Source organism: Scyliorhinus torazame, chromosome 3, assembly GCF_047496885.1.
Source record: "Scyliorhinus torazame isolate Kashiwa2021f chromosome 3, sScyTor2.1, whole genome shotgun sequence".
Taxonomy (NCBI): domain Eukaryota; kingdom Metazoa; phylum Chordata; class Chondrichthyes; order Carcharhiniformes; family Scyliorhinidae; genus Scyliorhinus; species Scyliorhinus torazame.
The window spans coordinates 48,208,175-48,230,225 of NC_092709.1; the positions used below are offsets into that span (position 1 = coordinate 48,208,175).

Here is a 22,051-nt window from a genome sequence, read left to right on the forward strand (position 1 = left end):
ATAAAAGTATTTATAAAAAAAGATGGCCTCCACCAAACCCCCCCCCCCACCCAATTGTTCCACAGCAATTTCTTCAATGTCAGCAACTCCACCCTCCCCCAACCCTTCCCCTACCCCAACATACAATCACAAAATCTGACCTCCCCAACCCACCCCTCTCCGCAAGTCACTAACGAAGAAAACAAGCACCACCAAACCCCTCCCCCACTTCACCTCTGTGAACTAGCCTCATTGGTAGCAGGATGGCCCCACCCGAGACAACTGACTCCCTCCCCCTGTACTAAAGCGCTCTTCCACTCCCCCCCCTTGCCTCACCCAACCCCCGCTTGCTTTTTTCACCAGCCGAAGGCCCGGAAAACAGCAATAAAGGGCCATAAAAATTAATTCTCAGGCAGGAGCCACCTTATCTGCGACTATTCACTCCACGGCCATCACCGTAAGTCTCTTCAGCTGTATTTTATGATCCTCGGCCTGTATATTTGAATAAAGGGTGCACATAACAATAAGTGGAGGCGAACCTGCCACCTCCCTGCCCACATCGCCCTGTCCCTACATTATGGGATTGGGTAGGGTGTCAGACAATCAGCCTGCCTATATGGATAATTATCTGCCGCTTAAGGGCCTCAATACTCAATACTCTTTCGTTCCAATTTTTCATTCAGGTGGAGAAGGCTAGGGAATGACAAGCTGCCATTTTTTTGACAGCATGGGCTGCTGTCAGGAAGAAAGAGAGGCTGCCTCCTTTGGAGGGTTCCCCTGTTGTACTTTCCCCTTCTAGAAGCCCGAGCATACCCTCGCCACTACCCCCACTAGCCCCCATTCCGGCATCTCCAACCTCTGGCTGACCAAATTGCCTGGACTTATCTTAGAGTCCGAGGGATATTGTCTTCATTCCTGGACACTGCTTGTGGTCCCAGCAGTGACTACTACGGTCTTCTGGTTCTGCTAGAGAGCTGCCAGTCAAACTGACTCATTATTTCCCCCCTCAAGTAATTAAGACCACCCCCAGCATAATATCATTGCCCGTTCAACTGTGGGCGTGGGTAATCAGTCTCCCATAACTACAAACAACTATAAACAGCGCAATAATTATTATACACTTTATTAGAGTCACAAGTAAGCTTACATTAACACTGCAATGAAAATCCCCGAGTTGCCACATTCCGGCGCATGTTCGGGTACACAGGGGGAGAATTCCGAATGTCCAAATTACCTAACAGCCCGTCTTTCAGGATTTGTGGGAGGAAACTGGAGCACCCGGAGGAAACCCACGCAGATACGGGGAGAACGTACAGACTCCGCACAGTCAGTGACCGAAGCAGGGAATCGAACCTGGCGCTGTGAAGCTAACCACTGTGCTAGCGTGCCACCCTTAGCAGACCATCTCACAGCAATTAAAGCTCAAATGGAACAAGGTTTTTCCTTGGTGAGGTCAAAGGGACTGAAAAGTCATGGGCCGGATTCTCCGTCCCGCCACGCCACATTTCTGTTTCAGCACGCCGGCGGGATGCTCCGTTAGACCGGCTGGTCAATGGGGTTTCCCATTGTGGGGCAGCCCCACGCCGTCTGGAAACCCCCAGGCTGCCGGCAGAATGGAGCATCCCGCCGGTGGAAAATCCCACCCCATGTGTCTGACGTTACAATTCACAAGCAAAATGCAGAAAATGCCGATAAATTTAAACAAATAAGAAATTTACACAGCAGCATCCATGAAATAAAGTTTTATTAAAAGAGCCTTTTTGTATGTACACTGACCACAGGGATAAAGATACTTGGAAAAAGACATAATTCTCTGCACATCAAGTGACAGCACCAAGTGTCCCCAGATGATACATAGTGTAGAGGTGTTAAACTAAATGTAAAGCTTCATCTGCTTTGTTCCTGGAGTGTATTTTAAGAGCAAATGCAGATGAAGAACTTGTTATAAGCACTTTTGTGACACCCCCAGTTCTCATAATACCCGTCCGCGTGGCCTTTCAGCAAGAGAATATGAGAATTAATGTGGAATCTGAAAGGGAGTTCTGGGCTGCTGAATCCATGTCCACTGACATAAAATGAGACTGTCCAAACTTATTTCACTTGTAACTTATAACAACCATCACAGATAATTACTGTTGCCGCTCTCTTTTTCTATTTCTCACCCAGATCTTTAAATATGCCGAATACAAACCACAGCGCGAATAAGAGTTCAGAAATTGCCAATTAAATATCTGCCTAACTTGTGCATTTTCTTTTTGTGTGTGTTATCAACATCACAAGAGGCCAGAGCTAGCTTTTTAAAAAAAAATATCTGCGAACATACCTTAGGGTAATAGTCAATGTTTGCTCCTCTGACTTTAGCAGATCACCAACAGCAAATGTAGCAGAGCCCAGGAAGCTTCGCTGCAATGCAGAGGGGGAAAAAAAAGTCTTCATTAGTTTCAAAATCCATAAGCATGACAGCTTCATCTCAATGCCTGTAAATCTGTCTTAGCTTAAAAGATAGTGAGTGTAGAAGAAGGAAACAGCTGGATAGATCCATTATCCTGCAGAATTTGCCAGGAGATCAGTGACACAGCGTTCAATAACGCTCAGCTTAATTTTCTTCCCGACAACAGGCTACCTTTTTTCATTAAAAACAATACAAGCTTGTGTGACAAAACAGTAGACATGTAATAGAAATTTAACATTTTATTTTGACGCAGGAAAAATAAGGAAATATAAGTCCAGACAGGTAGTAGGTTCATATTATAAGTCATCTATCTAGAAAGTTGGAGGACTGTCATTTTTCTTTTAGTTTCAGGAATTAATTTTGCCCCACCAGCTGTTCCTGTCATGTGAAGGGCAGGCCACAAGCGGGTTATTCAACTGTGGAGAGCATTATTGCCATTGCCGATTTTCATCCTATCCCCAAAAAATAAACGTTCCGTCCAACAGGACTTAGGATCAGAAATTAGTAATTTTTCTCAAGGCTGATTTTGTTGTCCCAGCTCAGAACAGCAGACGATCAGGATTGAACCTCAGACCTTCTGAATCTGTATGCTACAGATACTCACAAAATTAATGAGCTAAGCTATCATGATTGCTATGCCATTAGCAGCAGTAGTCCACATTGAGCTTCCATCTCTATTAAAAGATGACAGGACTAAATTAGTTATCAGATCTGGCTTTGCAGAACTTAGCAATATGTTACAGTGACAGCACGTATTACATCATTGTCTTGAATTAAACTGACATTCAGTCTGTCTCTGCAAAAGTGAAGGGGTACACATCATGTAGTATTATAACCCAAATGGTAGGCAACAATTCTTGCTTTTGAACTCAGTACCATCCAAAACTAAATAGGATTTGAAAATGATGTCCAAAATCCAATCTCCAGATTCAAATTGAAAGGACAGTTTTGTTGATAATTTGCATGATTCTAACTGAGGCAACATCACCAGGTTAGTCAATCGAGCTTGCTCCACCATTCAGCAAGATCATGGCTCACCTAATTGTGGTCTCAATGCCACTTTCTTGCTGGTGTCCCATAACTCTGACTCCCTTGTCAATCAAAAATCCATCCAACTCAGCCTTGAATATAGTATGTGAACCAGGCCCCACTGCTCTCTCTGAGTTAGAGTTCCTAAGATCAACAACTCTCTGATGGGCAAAGTTCCTCCTCATCTCCATCTTAAATGGGAGATCCCTTATGTTTAAACTGTGACCCAAGTTCCAGGTTCTCCCATGAGAGGAAATATGCTTTCAGCATCTACCCAGTCAAGCCCCCTCAAAATATTATGTATTTCCATAAGATTGTTCTCATTTGTCGAAAACTCCATGGGGGGTGTTGCACCTCCCGCCGTGTATTTCACAGTTGCAGAGGTGGCCCACCATTGGCTGGTGACAGGATCTATTCATCCTACAGTTGTCAATGGGGTTTCCAATTTTATACACCACCCACCTTCGGGAAACCCATGGAGGGGGTTCACCCAGTGGGACCAGAAGATTCCGCTGAAGAGGACAACTGGGAAATTCCGGCCCATGAGAACATGCCTAACCTGCCCAACCTTTTCCGGCCCATGAGAACATGCCTAACCTGCCCAACCTTTTCTTATAAGGACAACACCCTCATCCCATGAAGTAGTCCAATGAACCTTCTCTGAATTGCTTCCAATGCAACTATGTTGTTACTTAAGTAAGGAGACCAAAACTACATAGCACTCAAGGTGCAGTCTCACCGATGGCTTGTACAGTTGTAGCAAGACTTCCCTACTTATATGCTCCATCCTCCTTGCCATAGATGCCAAATCTTTTTTTGCCTTCCCACTTACCTGCTATTCCAATTCCAATTCTCTTGTCGTACCCAGTGGTACACTAAGGCAGGGTTTTTCAAAGTCAGGGTCACGGCCCAGGGGTCGGTTGTGAGCGTCAGGAGGATCGCGGCGTTCCCGATTGTGGGAGAAGCGCCCAATGGCTGCCATTCAAGAATGCCGGCCGGCCGGCACATGGGTGCTTCCTCAGGTGGCTTGGGAATGGGCAGGCCCCAAGTCCAGTGGGACAGACCACATCCTCCTGATTTCAGTGCGCTGTCCCAGTACCAAATTTATTTTTTAAAACTAAAAGTGGCAGCACCAAGCAGGTCACGCGGCCAGCACGTACACTGATGTCACGCACCCTATACATCCGTGTTTTGGGTGCAAAATCACAGAGAAGAGATTCCTCCAATTTGTACCTGCAAGCAAGCAAGGCAACAAGACTGTGAAGAATTGAAAATTAATCGTTTCGTAATGAAGAAGAGCGGGTCAGAGACACAAACAAAGCCGGATCTCGCAACTAAATCTGGAGAGAGCTGCTCAGGACAGTACAAAGCAGGACAAAGCAGTGCCGGTGTGAGCTCCAATGCCTCTGGTGAACAACCCATTAAGTTGGGGGGGTGCGTGCTGGCAATAGCACCACTCCCATTTGCCACGCTGAAATTATGGCGGCAATTTCAGCAGCACTTTAGGTTAGCGGCGAGGCTGGGGTTGATGCCGATCCAAGGAAATCGTGGGTTTGAGCCGGGGAGGATCTATGTGAAGTTTCGGGGATTGGGGGAAAGAGGTGTGGAGGAGATGAAGGACTTGATTTTGAAAGGGCGGTTTGCATGTTTGGGGGAGTTGGGGGTGTTGGGTTCCCGCGTGGGGAGGAGTTTTAGATACATGCAGGTACGGGACTTTGCGAAAAAGATCTTTCCAGCTTTTCCGGTAGCACCTTCCTCCTCGTTGCTGGAGGTGGTGTGTTGGTAATGGGGTTGGAGGGAGGGGTCCTCTCGGTGATTTATAGGAGAATTTTGGAAGAAGATAAGGTGTCTGGTGTCTGTGGAGGGGGTCAAGGCCAAGTGGGAGGAGGAGCTGGGGATGGCGCTGGAGGAGGGATTGGTGCGAGATTCTGTGGGGGGGGTAAATGCCTCAAGCTTGTATGCAAGGTTGGAGTTGATACAGCTAAAGGTGGTAAACAGAGCGCACTTGACAAAGTCGAGGGTGAACCTGCTGTTTGAGGGGTAGAGGATATTTGTGAACGGTGTGATGGGGCCCAGCTAATCATGTGCATATGTTCTGGTCCTGCCCGAAGTTGGAGAAATTTTGGAGGTCATTCTTCAGCACCATGTTGGCGGTCTTACATGTGGACTCAGGCTCGGATCTCCTGGGGGCCATATTTGGAGTGTCACACCTGCTGGAGTTGCAGACGGGAGTGGGGGCCTCGCTGATCGCTCACAGGCGGGGTGGAGGTCAGCTTCACCACCCTGTGCCTCGGCTCGGCTGGCGGATCTAATGGAGTTCCTGCATTTAGAGAAGGCGAGGTTTGCCCTACCCGGGGCAAATGAGGGGTTCAACAAGAGATGCGGTTTGTTTATTCTGCATTTCAGGGAGCTAGTGCCCATCAACTGTTTGGAGGGGGGGCAGGTTAATTGGGGGGATGGGGTAGTGGGTTGGGTTTATTATATTTTATTGTGTGTTGTAATGTTTTGTAAATGTTAAATGTTAAAAACATGAATAAAAAATACTTTAAAAAAACAACTCATTAAGAATAAGCTGAAATCTGGAACAATGCAGTATAAATATGATTTATTGAGGTATGGCTTTATTATTTGTGCCAATGCAAATCAGGATGCAAAGCCTGGGGGCGGGATTCTCCGTTTTTGAGACTAAGGGCTGGATTCTCCCGCCGTCCGCCGCAAGAACGCCACGGGCGAGCCGCATACAGAGAACTCCATTGACCTTGGGCGGGATTCTCCAGTCGCCGGGCGGATGTGGCCGGAGAATCCCGCCCAAAGTGTTGACACTGATGCAGAATTCGTGGACTTTCATGACAGCAAAACCGGTGCCGATCCTGGAGAGATTCAGCAACTGTGGCGGGGCTAGCACCGGCACCACGTGGAACACAATCGATTCCAATGAAAAACGGTGCGGGATTCGCCAGGTCTGCAACACTCGGGAGGCTGACAAGCTGCAGTCGCATATGCACATTACAATCCCAACACACACTTCTCCCAACCAACAAGATGGCACTAGTTATGCTGGAGTGCACCCATACAGCTGATGTGTCAGTTGGGGCCAGAGGGCGCCTAGTGGGGGGGTGGCCTCGGGGGACACCTATACGACCCATGGCCCTAAGTTCATAGTGGGGTGACAGTGGTGTGCGCAGCTGCATGGCTGCCTTTCCGGCTGCGGCAATGGTGTTCCGTACCCGTCCACTCCGACCCCACAACCCACTTCCTGGCCATCGCCCACTCCCACCCCCCCTGCCCCAGCCCTGGCAAAAGCCCCCCAGCCAGCCGCATAACTATCAGCAAACTAAGACGATGTTGGACACTTTCTGTCCCCCCTCTCTCTCCCTCAGCAGCCGCCACATCGGTTTCACTATGTTGAAAGCACAAGTGAACCGCGCCGTCGGGAACTTGGCCCATCACAGGCAGAGCATTGCAGAGGCTCTGGAGAATGCCGGGTCAGGCCCACTGATAATATGCAAACAATGTCTATCGCACGCGCGTTCCGGACCGCATTGATGCTTCTGTCGAGGTGATGCGATTTTAGTGTCGGAATCTATTGTCCGCCCGATTGCATTTCGTAATTTCGGCATCAGCCACTGGAGAATCCTGCCCCATGTATTTTATATGCAGGAAAGTACTGGCAAATGAAAGTTTAAAATCCCCAAAACCTCAAAGGCATTTTGAAGACTAAGCATGGCAGTTAGAGGACAAACCTCTTGATTTTTTTCAAAGAATGCAGCGAGAACTTAAATCATGAGCTGAAGTCCATAGCAGAAATGTAACAATGAATGACAAAGCAAGTGAAATCGCGAGGACCAAGCAGCCTCAGCTGTCGCATTCAAAGGTAAGCAAAATTGTGTGTTGTGATGGTCAGCCGGAGTGGGACCCAAAGATCGGCCAGTGGGCAAATATGGGTCCCGGGAAAACAGTTTGAAAAACACAGCACTCTAGCTAACTTTCGTCTGTTTCCATGGCTAGTAATTCCCGGAACAGGTCCCTAGTCTGTCACCACTAGCTTAAAGCTTGAGGAGCGCCACTCCACATCAAGCATGGCGAACCAGGAGTCTCTCTGTTCTTACCGCCAGCCATTAGCGTGTTGGAAGGATTTGCAGGTTGACACACTCAACCTGTTTCACCACATTATGAATGCACGTTCCTTGGCCTTAATTCCTGGGATGAGACTCAAACCCGGAGTTTCTGGCTCAGAGGTAGGACGCTATCCACTGCGCCACAAGACATCCTATTACTTGCTATAGCGGCATGCTAATTTTTTATGATTCACGTGCAAGGACACCCAGATCTCTCTGCACTACAGCAATCTGCAGTCGCTCTCATTTAATAATATTTTGGTTTCTACTCTTGCTGCCAAAATGGACAACCTCATACATTAAAATCCATCTGCCAATATTTTGTCCACTAACCTAACCCATCTATATCCCTTTACAGACTCTTTGTATCCTCCTCACATCTTACTTTCCTTTTTTAAAATAAATTTAGAGTACCCAATTCATTTTTTCCAATTAAGGGGCAATTTAGCGTGACCAATCCACATAACCTGCACATCTTTGGGTGTGGGGGCGAAACCCAAGCAAACACGGGGAGAATGTGCAATATCCACACGGACAGTGACCCAGAGCTGGGATCGAACCTGGGACCTCGGCGCCGTGAGGCAGCAATGCTGACCACTGTGCCATCACGCTGCCCTCAACTTACTTTCCTACCTATCTTTGTATCGTCTACAAACTTGGCTACAATTTTGCTGGAGTTCTTTGCTGTGGATGATCTCTCGGAGGTTGCCCTCGTGACACTTGTGACAGCTGAGGCTGGCAAACACCATAGAAGGCAACAACGACAACACAGGCCGGAGGAGATACCCCATGTGCAGGGGGGCTGCCACACACCCTGAAGACCTGGACATCTATCAGGCTGAGGAGGGACACAAAGGAGTGGCAAGCAACAGCCCAAGGTGTACAGGCATCGTAGATTATTCAAAGAGCAGTGGACATCATGTGTGTGCTGCAGAAGACTGTGTTTCAGCAGAGACACAGTGCGGTACCTGTGCCACGTCCTCGCAGGCATGGCACCCTGTGGACTTCCGGTGGTAGCCATGAAACGAGTGGTTGCACACATGGCAACTCTGACTTAAAGGCGTTGGTTTGGAACTTTATACCCGTAAGTGGGGTAGCTCCGGTAGGAAAGTGGTGCAGAAGGTGTACGGGGAGAGATTCTCCCGAAGATTGGTATGTCTACTGGTTACCATAACCGGCAAAAAAACAGTGAGGGCAACAGCACTTCTGCGAGGGTCGATGGGCCAAGTGGAGAAGGGCCTTGAGGCACAAGGGGCAAATATAGGAGAGGTGGGGATAGTGGTGTCTGACCAGAGAGACCGAATTATGTCCCTGGAGGCAGAGGTGGGGGTCCTGGGGGACCTATGTAACCCACTGAGGGTGAAGGTGGAGGAGCAAGAAAACATCCAGGCAGCAGAATCTACAGATTGTGGATCTGCCAGATGGTGTGGAAGGAACAAGCACCACAAAATATGTGTCAAGGATGTTGGCCGGGCTGGTGGAGCAGGGAGTGCTGGACAAGGCCCCAGAGGTGGGCAGGGGACAGGTCTTTAAGGCAGAGGCCGAGAGAGGGGGAGCCACCGTGGGCGGTGATTGTGCGGATGCACATTCGTGGAGAAGGAAAAGATCTAGCGATGGACCAGGGAGAAGTGAGACTGCGAATGGGAGGGGAACCGTGTCGGAATATATCAAGATAATATTGCAGAGCGCGCGAAGAGGCATCCAGGATTTAACAGGACCTGTTACGAGGTCTCGATTTTCAGTGTCACCGAAGGAAGGTTCAGTTTGTGGTGCTGAACTCGGCAAAACTGTGGGTCACATTCGAAGACCGGGAGTATTATTTCAAAACGCCAGAAAAGGCGAATGACTTTTGTGGTAAACACCACTGGTCATACACTACGTGTATTACGGACTGCCATTGTACTACAGTCAATACAGTAAATCCCGGCTTGCTGGCTCCACACAGCAAGCTCTGTATAAAAATGTCGCTCTCCTGTGCTGCCTCCATTCTGGTCCAGCTGCAAGAGGCTTAACATCTAGCACAATAAAGCCTCAATAGCTCACCATTTTGTCTCATGGTCATTGGTGGTACATCAACTTTATAAGGGATCATATGCTGGGGGAGAACTGAGAGTTAGTGTGAGATGGCGGAGATGCATCTGTAAAGGTTGGTTGGGGGAATAAAATGATGAAAAATTGTACAAACTGTGGACTTTGAGGTTATTGAGTGTGTTGTGTATGTTACTGTTATTTTTACAGATGTTGTACTAAAATACATTAAAAATAAGACATGGCACCCTGTGGAGGAGGAGAGCACCCTCTCCCAGTGGTGGTGGAGGGCACTGCAGACCTGAACCTTTATGCCGCCTGATCATTCTAGGGTTCGAGCAGGGACCTGTGTGACATATCACAATCCGGGAGGTGATGGTTGCTCTGCATGCCCGGGCATCAGACTAAATCACCTTTAGCCTGGACCGGGCCCACCAAGATGTCCGGGCTGCAGGATTTTCCCCTACCACCGCGGTATGTCCAGGTCCTGGCGAGCACTGGGGCATCAGGGAGTGCCCTACATTAATAGGAAGAGATTCCACTCCCTGAATGTTCATATCGTGTGCGACCGCCACTTCAGAATCATTCACGTGTGTGCCCTCTACCCTGGGAGTGTGCATGACAGCTCCATCCTGGGCACTCGGGAGATCCCAGTTTCTTCGAGGACCACCCAGAATGACGGGTTGGCTCATAGGGCACAAGGGTTACCCGCTGAGGTCATGGCTGATGGCGCCGGTGTAGAGGCCTGAGACCGAGGCAAAGATTAGATACAATGAGAACCATGGTGCCACCCATGCTGCCGTTGCGCGGTACATCAGGCTGCTTAAAATGCAGGTCCGATGTCTTTCCACTTTGGTGGTGCCTTGCAGTGCACTCCCTAGAGGGTCTCCCACTTTCTGGTGGTCTGCTGTGCCCTCCACAATCAGCGCCGAGGTGCCAGAGGATGGAGGACATGCGGCAGTAAGGATATGACATGCCAGGATGACCAGGGAAGCCCTCATCGTCTCCAGATTTTCTTAGGACGAGGCTGTGTCCGTCAGCCCAACCACCACCATTTTCCCTTCCCCCCCCCCTGCATTCTCCTCCCACTATTTCCCACACCCCACACCGTTTCCCTACCTCTCCATTTCCTTACCTCCCCCATTCCCCCCCAATCCCCCACCTCCATTTTCCTCCTGCTCGTTCCCCTCCCCTCAATCCACTCTCTCCCAAATCCCCCTGCCCTCTCCCCCTTTTTAGTGGCGAACAGCAGAGGCACGAGTCAGGCGAATCAGCTGGCAAAGGGAGCCAGTAATGTTGAGAATCCCTTGGGGGTTCATTTTGGCACTAATTTTGCCATTGCATACGGGCTGCGATCTCGCAATGTGGCCATCGTGAGACACCCCCGCCAAACGCACCGGAATCCGGACTTCTAAATTTTTCCGTTGAATCACACCGTGAACTCCAAAAACCGCCCAAAGATCATAATTACTGCAAAAGACACTTCATAAAGATCTGAAGTGGGGTCAGGTAGTTCTGGTCACCTGCTGACATCTGTCAAATTGTATATGATGCATTTAGGATAATAGAATCATCCATCTCCTTTCAAATTTACCATTGAATCTGATTTCACCAGCCATTCAGGCAGTGCATTCCAGATCATAAAATTATTCCCATCTTTCCTCTGTTTTGTTTGCTAGTTATTTTAAAATTGTCTCTTCTGGTTACCTAATGTCCTTCTAATAGAAACAGTTAATCCTTGTTTACTATATTAAAAAGCTTAACCATTTATTAAATCTTTACCTCTATTAAATCTCCCCTTAAACCTATCTGCTCAAAAGAGAATAATCCGGGTGGCACAGTGGTTAACACTGCTGCCTCACGGTGCTGAGGACCCTGGTTCAATCCCAGCCCTGGGTCACTGTCAGTGTGGAGTTTGCACTTTATCCCCATGTCTGCATGGGTGTTGCCCCCACAACCCAAAGATGTGCAGGGGAGGTGGGTTGGCCATGCTCAATTGCCCCTTAATTGGAAAAAAGTAATTGGGTACTCTAAATTTATCTAAAAAAAAAGAGAATAATCCCAGATTCTCTTGTCCTCTGAGCATAATCGAAGTCTGTAAGAAGGCCGAAGCTGTTGTCTTGACCATTTATAGACGTTTTATATTACGTTTACTGTTCTAAGCCAACAATCGAGATGCCACTTTGCACTAATACCACTTACTCAAAGGGTTTTGCATTCTGCATCTTCTAATCACTTACATGTATTAGTTAAGAATTATTGCATAATTAGCAATCAATCAGAAACAGATGATTGAACAAGTAACGTACCTCAATTAAGTTATAATTGAAGAATTAATAATTAAGCAGTTTCTAAGACTGCGTTATATTCTAAATTCTAATCAGTATTAAAATGCTGCTGTAAGATTCAAGCATTGGATGAGCATCGAATCAGACTCAGGGCGTGATTCTCCGGCCACGTTGTGCTCTCGCTTGAGCGCAACGCGGCCGGAGAATGCCGGGAGAGTCTTGCAGCAAGCCTCCCGACAAGCTCCGTGCCCCCCGGGATTCTCCGAAGTCCCGGCAGATAGCCGGGACCGAATGATGCTCGCGGAAGTAGGTTGTACACCTACGTATGACCTACCTGCGCAGGTTCCACTGGCCTCCCTCGATTCTTCAGCCTCACCAGGGAGGCTGCAGCCGGGCGCTAATCGGTGCTGGTCCACACAAACGTGGACCAGGTGGAACATCACCCGGGGAGGGGGAGTGGGGGGGGGGGGGGGGTCACCGGGCTACCAGAGACCCCAGGGTGGTTCGGTTAAGTGCAGGGCAAATCAGCATAATCAACAATATTCATAAAATTCCCCATAATAGTGATTTGCCCCAGCAAAATTTCACTAACTTGATGTTTTCCAAAATAGAAGAGTTCAGGTAGAGGAATGCCTGGTGTGATTTTTTAGAACAGTTTGCTAACAAGGAGTGAACAACCCCCGATTGAGTGCACCAGTGGCAAATGGAATCCCGATGGCTCCCAATGGAAGGGTCAGGCCACTGGAAATGAGAATAATAAATTATCAGTATGGCATAACAAAAATTATCTGTGGTTAGACACTGAAAATGAGAAAACTGAGCAGGTTTTGGGTGTTTGTTTGCTTTTGAAATAAAAAAGCCTTTTGTGTACAATCCCCCTGAACATGAAAATGCTCAGGTAGAACAGTTAATTGAGAAAGATCCTGCTGTTTTTGCCAAACAAATGTGACTTTGGACAAATGGAGGGGCTGGAATTCATCAATGGGCCTCCTCACTCCTTCGCCAAATGGTATCCGATCCACAAAGAAAGTTATTCCTACATTAGAGAAATAATTCAATCTCATGTTAATAAGGGTAATTCAGGCAAGGAAAGTGCAAGGGAAATTCGCCTATTTGACCTGCAAAGAAACCTGATGATAGTTGGGGGTAAACAATTAATTATTGGAAATTGAGTTCTGAAACGCCAGCTTGTTACCCTGTTGTGCAAGATGCAGGCACCCCTCTGTTGAAAGTTCCAGTCGGTTCTAAGTACTTTTCTACCATGGACACTTTTAATGGAGTTTAGAGTACTCCTTTCAGGAAGGAAGATCAATGTCAATTTGCTTTTACGTTTGAAGATCAGAGTTACACTTGTTATGCTATTTACAGCACCGAAGGAGGCCATTCGGCCCATCGTGTCTGCACCAGCTCCCAAAAGAGCTACCAAGCTAGTCCCAATCCCCAAACCTATCTCTGTAGCCCTCTAAATTTAACACTTTCAAATATGTATCCAGCTCTCCTTTGAAACCTCCTGTGGAATCTGATTTGTTATGTTCTAGGTGTAACAGAAGCGGCTTCCTTGTGGTGCACTTGACAAAGGAAGGTTCAGACGTGGAGATAACTTCAACACGTTTATTAAACTATTTACACTTCTATTACTCGGGTTCGACACTACTGCTAATCCTACTGTAGCTTCCCAGACTGACTAACCAGTTGCTGCAATCCACGTGGTGGGAGTGATATTGAATCAACCCTGTGTCTCCATTCACTGACTGTCTCCACTGGAAAGAGGCAGTTCATGTGTGTGGTGTCCTTTATATATGGGTTGGTGTAATACCCTCTTGTGGTCGTGTCACCTGTGTGTGTATCGTGAATGTCCATTGGTCATGTCTTATCGAACTGATCTATTGGTTGAGTGTGTGTGTGTGATGTCTCTTGTGCTCCCTCGAGTGTCTAGCTAGCCTACATGTATTTACATTGATGCACATCACCACAGAATCCACCTCCACCACTCTCCCAGGCAGTGCATTCCAAACTCCAACAACTCTCTGAGTAAAGAAGTTTCTCCTCATCTCACTCCTGGCTGTATTGCTGATCATCTTGAAATTGTGACCCCCTAGTCACTGACATACCAACTCGTGGAAACAGAATATCCTTCTTTACCTTGTCAAAATTGTTCATAATTTTGAACAACTCAGTAAGGTTACCTCTTAATCTTCTCTGCTCCAAGAAGAACAAGACCAATTTCTCCAATCTTTCCTTGTATCTAAAATTCCTCATTCTGGTATGATTCTAGTAAATCTCCTCTGCACTCTCTTCAGGGTATTAACATCCTTCCTTAGATATGGTGCCCAGAACTAATACAATACTAACACAATACTCCAAATATGGCCTGACCAATGATTTGTAGAGGTGTAGAATCATGCTTTTGTATCTATGCCTCAGTGTATAAACCCAAGGATGCTTTAAGCCTTCTTAACAACTGTTTCAACTTGCTTGGCCACCTTCAGAGAATTGTGCACTTGAACCCTGAGATGCCTTTGTTCCTGTACTCTTCTCAAAGTTGTACCATTGAGCCTATATTGTTTCCCTATGTTTCTTCGACCAAAACGCATTACCTCACATTTTGCTACAGTCAAGTTCATCTGCCTGGTGTCAGCCCATTTGGCCAACTTGTCAATATCCCTCTGAAGTTACCCAATGTCATCCTCACAATTCACTATTCTCCCTATTTAGTATCATCTGCAAAATGTTGCCCTCAACACACACTTTTAAATCATGTATATTTATCTCATCCCAAACTATGGCCTCCATCAGTTTCCCCACAATTGATGTCAATCTGACAGGTCTGTAGTTTCCTGGGTTATTCTTTGCCCCTTTTTTAATGATGGTGTCATATTTGTAATCCTCCAGTCCCCTGGGACTAATCCTGTGTTCAGAGAAGCATGGAGAATTTCTGTCAAAAGCTGTGCAATATTCTCCCTTGCCTCTCTCAGCAATCTCCGATGCATCTACCCGGGCCTGGTGACTTCTCTACCTGGAGTGCTGTCAGCCTTTTTAGCTACTCTTCTTTATCTATCATTATACTGCTCCCTTTCTCAATACCCACATTTTCACCTGGGCCATTGTCATCTTCTAATTTGGCACAGACAGTAGCAAAGTACTTATTTAGTACCCCTGCCATACCCTCCACTTCAGTTTGCCCTGTTTGTTCCTTATGGGTCCCAGTCTATCATTCACCAATGTTTGACCATTAACACGTTTGAAGAAAATTTTGCTATTTGTTTTAGCACAGCCTGCCATCCTTTCCTCCTGCTTCCTCTTAGCCTTCCTTATTCCAACCTTAGACTCGCTCCTGCATTTGAGATACTCTTTCTGAATTTTATTGCTATTACTATTTTGGCATGAATCATAGGTCTCTTTTTTTCTTCCTTATTTTATCATCAATATCCTTTGTCATCCAGGGTACTCCAGCTTTGTATACCCCATACTCATTTCTCATGGGTACGTACCTAGCTTGTACCCTTTGTTCTTTGAAAGTCTCCAATTTTTCGGCCACTGTTTTATCTATCCACCAAAATGGATTTCCTATCAACCTGTCCCAGTTCAACTTATTGACCCCTAAAATTTTCCCCTTTCCAATCCGGTATCTTAATCCGTGACTGACTTTTATCCTTATCCAACTTAATATTTGAATTGTTTTATATTATGATCGCTACTTCCCAACAGCGACTCCACTCTGACATTCTCCACCTGCCCTGCCTCATTTCCTAGGACCAGATCCAGCACAGCTTGCTCCTTGGTAGGACTGGAAATGTACTGTTCCAGAAAATTCTCCTACACACACTACAGGAATTTCTCCCCATCCGTGCCCCACACTTTACTCTCTTCCCAGTCTACCTCAGGGAAACCCCCAACTATCACAACCCTACATGCCCTGCAGGTCTCCATAATCTGCCTACAAATGCTCTCTTCCACTTCCTCCCCACTTTTTGGAGGTCTATAATAAATACCAAACAATGTTACTGCTCCCTTCCTGTTTCTCACATCCAACCATATAGATTCTAATTTAGGAACTGTATCTCTTTCAAAGGCTATGATAATATCTTTCACTAAGACTGCTACAACTCCTTTCTTTTTACCTATTCTGTTTCTACTAAAAAACTCATAGCCCGGGATGTTAAGTATCCAGTCCTGGTCTGGCTTGAGCCATGTTTCTGTCAGTGCTACTATGTCATATGCCCCTAGAGCAATTTCTGCTTCCAGTTCCCCAAGTTTGGTCATTCTCCTCCATGCATTTACATACATACAATTTAACTCTGCCCTTATCTCATTCTTGTCCTTTGGGAGGCGACCATTTCTTTGTTCACTGTCAATACTCAAGCCTTCCCCCACTTCCTTTTCCCTATTCCCCATTTTCTCTCTTTTGCCCTCACTGTCACTTCTAAAATTAGGCCCATCAATCAACCTACCCCCTTGCCTGACAAGTTTAAATCCACCCCACATGACACTATTTACTCTCTCTGCCAGGAGGTTAATTCCATGTTGGCTCAACTCTTGTAAACAGCTATCTCCCTTCCTAAAACTGATTCCAATGACACAAAAATCCAAACCCGTCCCTTCTACACCATTCCTCAAGCCATGTATTTATCTCCCTAACCTGCCTTTGCTCAAATGGTGAAGCTTGTGGCACAGGTAGTATTTCTGAGATTATTACCCTGGAGGTCCTACACTTCAACCTACTCCCTAACTCCTGCAACTGGTCCTGCAAGACCTCGAAACTGTCCTTCCCGATGCTGTTGGTTCCCACATGAACCACAACCTCCGGTTGCTCACCCTCCCTTGCCAGAAGTTTGTCTAGCTGATCCATTATGTCCTGAGCCTTTTCAGCTGGGAGGCAACATACCATACGAGGCTCACAATCCCGTCTATCCCCTGAACTACTGAGTCACCCTCTCCAACCACCTTTCTAATCCGCCTACTATTGTTTGACATTGCATCCTCCGTGATTCCCTTCTCAGTTGTGGTGACCGAGCTGACTTCTCCCAGAATCCTCCTCAGCCACGTCTCACTATCGCCCTCTGTTGGATGCCCTTCTCCCGATGGAGCACCGGGTCCTTCTCTGCGATCCTCTTCTCGGTTATGGTGAGCGAACCAAGTTCTCCCAGAATCCTCCTAAGGCACGTCTCACTACCGCCGTCTGTTGGACTTATTTGCCACAGGGAGCTCACAATACCCCTACAGTATTTCACAAATGGATGGAGCCGTTTTGAAAGATATTTCTAGGGCTGAATGCTTGTTGCAGTACGCAAGCAACATCCTTTCAGCAACTGAAACTGTAAACAAACAGCTGTTTGTCTAATAAGAACAGATAGCGATCCTGACATGAGCAGGTTCAAAGGTTTATCCACGAAAAGCTCAATGATCCAAAGAACAAGTGACTATCTGGGAGTTGTAATTATCCCACTGGGAACAACTCGCTGATATTCTCACAAGGGAGGCTATTCAGAGACTGCCTCTTCACAGAACTAAAACAGCTCTTTGATTGTTTTTGTGTCTGGTCAGTTGTCAGAGACACCTTGTTCCACATTTTGCAGAAACGGCAAAGCCTCTGGACAGACATTTTGAAAGTCCCCAGTGACAATATGCAGCCTGATTGCAAAAATTGCAAAAGCTGTAACAAACCTTAAAAAGGCCGAAATGCAAGCTGCTCGTCTGATGTACGCGATCCTGCTTCAACTTTTAACCTGGAGCTTGTCATGTTAATCACCCTGGGGTAACACGGACTGCAACTGGATGTAGTTGTACTTGAAAACAGATACCAAACTTAGATGTTAGTTCAATACGTTTTATTTAACTTCTTGAGTGAGGTCTGACCACTGTGGTGTCAAGGGCCAGCGATCCCATTTCCAATGCAAACGCGTTCGATGTGTACAGCAGGGTCTACTAGATTCTGATCCTGGAATGCAGTGGACTTCTTCACCAGATGCCTGAGAGCCGTGGTGTGTGAGGCCAGGTTGGGAAGTAATTTTCCCAAGAAGTTCACCATACCGAGGAAGTATAGTACCGCCTTTTTGTCTTCCGGGGTCTTCATGGCGTTAATGGCCTTGACTTTGTCCGAATCTGGTCGCACACCCTGCTGGGATATCTGGTCACCCAAGAACTTTTTTTTTTAACAAACAATTTTATTGAGGTATTTTTTTGGCATTGTAAACAGTTACAGCTAACAGAAATGTGCAAACATCAATATAAAACCATCTATATAGAACCACTACTTCAATCAAACCATACTGCACATGCCCGCTCCTCTCCCCTAGACATTATCCGCCTATTTATCCCTCCTACTCTACCCTAATCTCCCCCCACCCCCCCCCCCGCTGACGTTCACTCTCCCGCGAAGAAGTCGATGAATGGTTGCCACCTTCGGGCGAACCCCAGTACAGAGCCCCTCAAGGCGAACTTAATTTTTTCCATACCCAGGAAACTTGACATGTCCGAAAGCCATAGTATGGTCTTCGGGGGTTGTGAGTCCCTCCATGCCAGCAGCATTCACCGCCAGGGTATTAGGGAAGCAAAGGCCAGAACATCTGCCTCTTTCTCCCCCTGGACTCCCGAGTCTTCCAAAACCCTGAAAATTGCCACCTCTGGACTCATCACCACCCTTCTTTTCAGCACCCGGGACATGACCCCCGCAAATCCCTCCCAGTACCCCCTATGATTAGGGCATGCCCAAAACATGTGAACATGGTTCGCTGGTCCTCCCGCGCATCTAGCGCACTTGTCCTCTACCCCAAAGAATTTGCTCATCCGAGCTACCGTCATGTGGGCCCGGTGAACGACCTTAAATTGAATCAGGACAAGCCTGGCACATGTTGCGGTTGAATTTACCCTACTCAGAGCTTCCGCCCACAGCCCGTCCTCCATCTCCCCGCCGAGCCCCTCCTCCCATTTGAGTTTCAGTTCCTCCGTCTGGGACTCTTCCCCCTTCATGAGCACCTTGTAGATATCCGAGACTCTACCCTCTCCTCCTTCTCCTCTAGAGACTATTCTGTCCTGGATCCCTATTGGCGGGAGGCGTGGGGAGGATGGGACCTGTCTGCATACAAAGTCCCTCATCTGTAAGTACCTAAAGTCATTTCCCCATACCAGCCCAAATTTCTCCTCCAAGTCCCTCAAACTCGCAAAGCTCCCCTCCAGGAACATATCGCCCACCCTCCCCACCCCCGCCCGCCGCCATGTTCGAAACCCTCCATCCATGTTCCCGGGGGCGAATCGATGGTTATCACATATTGGAGCCCAACAGACTCACCCCCCCCCCCCCCCCCCACATGCCTCCTCCACTGGCCCCATATCCGCTGGGCCGCTCCCACGACCAGGCTGGTGGAGTACCTGGCCGGCAACAGCAGTAGGGGAGTCGTGACCAGGGCTGCCAAACTGGTGCTCCTGCACGAAGCTGCCTCCACTCGCTCCCAGATAGACCCCGTACCCACCATCCACTTCCTTATCATGGCTATGTTAGCCGCCCAATAGTAGTTGGTCAGACTCGGCAATGCCAGTCCCCCCTCGCTGCGGCTCCTTTCAAGCATCGCCTTCTTCACCCGCGGGCATTTTCCCGCCCAGACAAAGCTCATGATGATTTTGCCAGTCCTTTTGAAGAAGGACCGTGGGATAAAGATCGGGAGGCACTGGAAGATGAACAGAAATCTAGGGAGGATTGTCATCTTTATAGTCTGCACCCTCCCCGCCAGTGACAGCGGGAGTGCATCCCATCTCCGAAACTCCCTCTTCATTTGTTCCACCACCATAGTCAAATTTAACTTATGCAACCTGCCCCAGTCTCGTGCCACCTGTATCCCCAAGTAACGGAAACTTTCCTGCACCAGCCTAACTGGCAGCTCCTTCAGTCTATTCTCACTATCTCCGAGAACTTCTTGTAAAACTCTACTGGGTATCCATTCGGTCCCGGGGCTTTCTCTGACTGCATGGCCTTTAGGCCCCCCCAATACCTCCTCCACTCTAAATGGGCCCCCAGCCCGTCCACTAGTCCCCTGCCTACTTTTGGGAAGGTTATTCCCATCCAGGAACCTTTTCATCCCCTCCGGCTCTTCTGAAGTGTTCAGCTTACTATAGAAGTCCCGAAATATCTTATTCAGTCCTGCCGGGTCCTCCACTCTGATCCCCTCCCCATCAAACACTCTACTTATTTCCCTGGCCGCCTCCCTCTTCCTAAGTTGCTGCACTAGCAATCTGCTGGCCTTCTCCCCATGCTCATACACCACTCGTGCCACCTGTATCCCCAAGTAACGGAAACTTTACTGCACCAGCCTAAATAGCAGCTCCTTCAGTCTGTTCTCCTGGCCCCTTGCCTGCACCACAAACATCTCACTCTTGGCCACATTTAATTTGTACCCTGAAAACCGGCCGAACTTCCTCAATGTTTCCAGTATATTTTCCATCCCAGCCAGTGGGTCTGACACGTACAGGAGCAGGTCGTCCGCATAGAGAGTGACCCTATGCTCCTCCACGCCCCCACCCCCCCCACCTCCCCTCTAGTCATTCCCTTCCAGCCCTTCGCAGCTGTCAAAGACATCGCCAACGGCTTTATGGCCAGCGCGAACAGCAACGGGGAGAGTGGGAACCCCTATCTGGTCCCACGGTGTAGTCTGAAATAATCTGACATTATCCTGTTCGTCCTAACGCTAGCTTTTGGCGCCTGGTACAATAGTCTGACCCAATTAACCAGTCCCTCCCCGAACCGTCCAAGCACCTCCCACAAATAGCCCCACTCCACCCGGTCGCAGGCCTTCTCAGCGTCCATTGCCACCACTACCTCCACCTCCTTGCCCGTCGGGGCATCATGATCACATTAAGCAATCTTCTCAAGTTAGCTGTCAGCTGCCTGCCTTTCACAAACCCTGTCTGATCGTCCCCAATCACCTCCGGTACGCAGTCCTCAATTCTAATCGCCAGGACCTTGGCCAGGAGCTTGGCATCTACATTGATCAGGGAGATCGGCCTGTATGACCCGCAGAATTCCGGGTCCTTGTCCCGCTTTAGTATCAGCGAGATGGTGGCTTACGACATCGTCGGTGGCAGGGTCCCTCTGTCCCTTGCCTCATTAAAAGCCCTCGTCAGGACCGGTCCCACTATCTCCGAGAACTTCTTGTAAAACTCTACTGGGTATCCATCTGGTCCCAGGGCTTTCTCTGACTGCATGGCCTTCAGGCCCCCCCAATACCTCCCCCGCTCTAATCGGGGCCCCCAGCCCGTCCACTAGTCCCCTGCCTACTTTTGGGAAAGTTAGTCCATCCAGGAACCTTTTCATCCCCTCTGGCTCTTCCGGGGCTTCTGAAGTGTACAGCTTACTATAGAAGTCCCGCCTCCCTCTTCCTGAGTTGCTGCGCTAGCAATCTGCTGGCCTTCTCCCCATGCTCATGCACCACTCCCCTCGCCTTCCTAAGTTGTTCCATGGCCCTACTCGTGGATAGTACTCCCAGTTCCGCCTCCAATCTCCGTCTCTCCCTGAGTAGGTCCTCCCCCGGGGACCCCGCATGCTCCTCGTCTATCCGGTGAATTTCCCTAACCAATCTGCCCATTTCTGCTCTGTCCGCCCCGACCCTGTGAGCCCGAATTGAGATCAGCTCCCCCGTCATAACTGCCTTCAGCGCCTCCCACAGGGTCGCTGCTGAAACCTCCCCCGTATCGTTCACCTGCAAGTAATTTTGCATAGACTTCCGCAGTCTCTCACATATCCCCTCCTCCGACAACAATCCTCCGTCTAACCTCCATTGCGGGCGTTGGTAATTCGCCCCACTGACCTGCAGGTCCACCCAGTGCGGGGCATGGTCCGAGATAGTGATTGCCGAGTATTCTGTATTCTTTACCTCCCCTACACAGTCCCTGCTCAAGATTTAAAAAATCAATCTTAGAATATACTTTATGAACACGCGAATAAAACGAGTAGCCCCTTCCCGTCGGCTGTCTGGCTCTCCATGGGTCCACAGCCCCCATTTGCTCCATGAACCCTTGCCATTGCTGGGAGTCTGCCCATTCTGGGACATGACCGATCCAGCCCCGGGTCAAGGACCGTATTAAAGTCCCCCCCCCCCATTATCAACTTACGTGAGTCTAGGTCCGGGATCTTCCCCAGCCCTCTTTTGATAAAGTCAGCGTCGTCC

The 22,051-nt window shown here is 48.2% G+C and overlaps 1 protein-coding gene across 7 annotated transcripts in view; it reads right to left on the reverse strand.

Annotated features, from left to right (window-relative positions):
• The window catches only part of inpp4b (inositol polyphosphate-4-phosphatase type II B), a 1,315,761-nt gene that overhangs the window by 469,601 nt on the left and 824,109 nt on the right, over positions 1–22,051 (reverse strand). For 6 of the 7 annotated variants that reach the window (XM_072495637.1, XM_072495635.1, XM_072495634.1 and 3 more), the window contains one exon: positions 2,303–2,382. The exons of the other annotated variant lie outside the window; for it this stretch is intronic. In XM_072495637.1, coding sequence (XP_072351738.1) covers positions 2,303–2,382 — 80 coding nt within the window. The remainder of the gene's footprint in view (positions 1–2,302; positions 2,383–22,051) is intronic. 7 annotated transcript variants of the gene reach the window in all.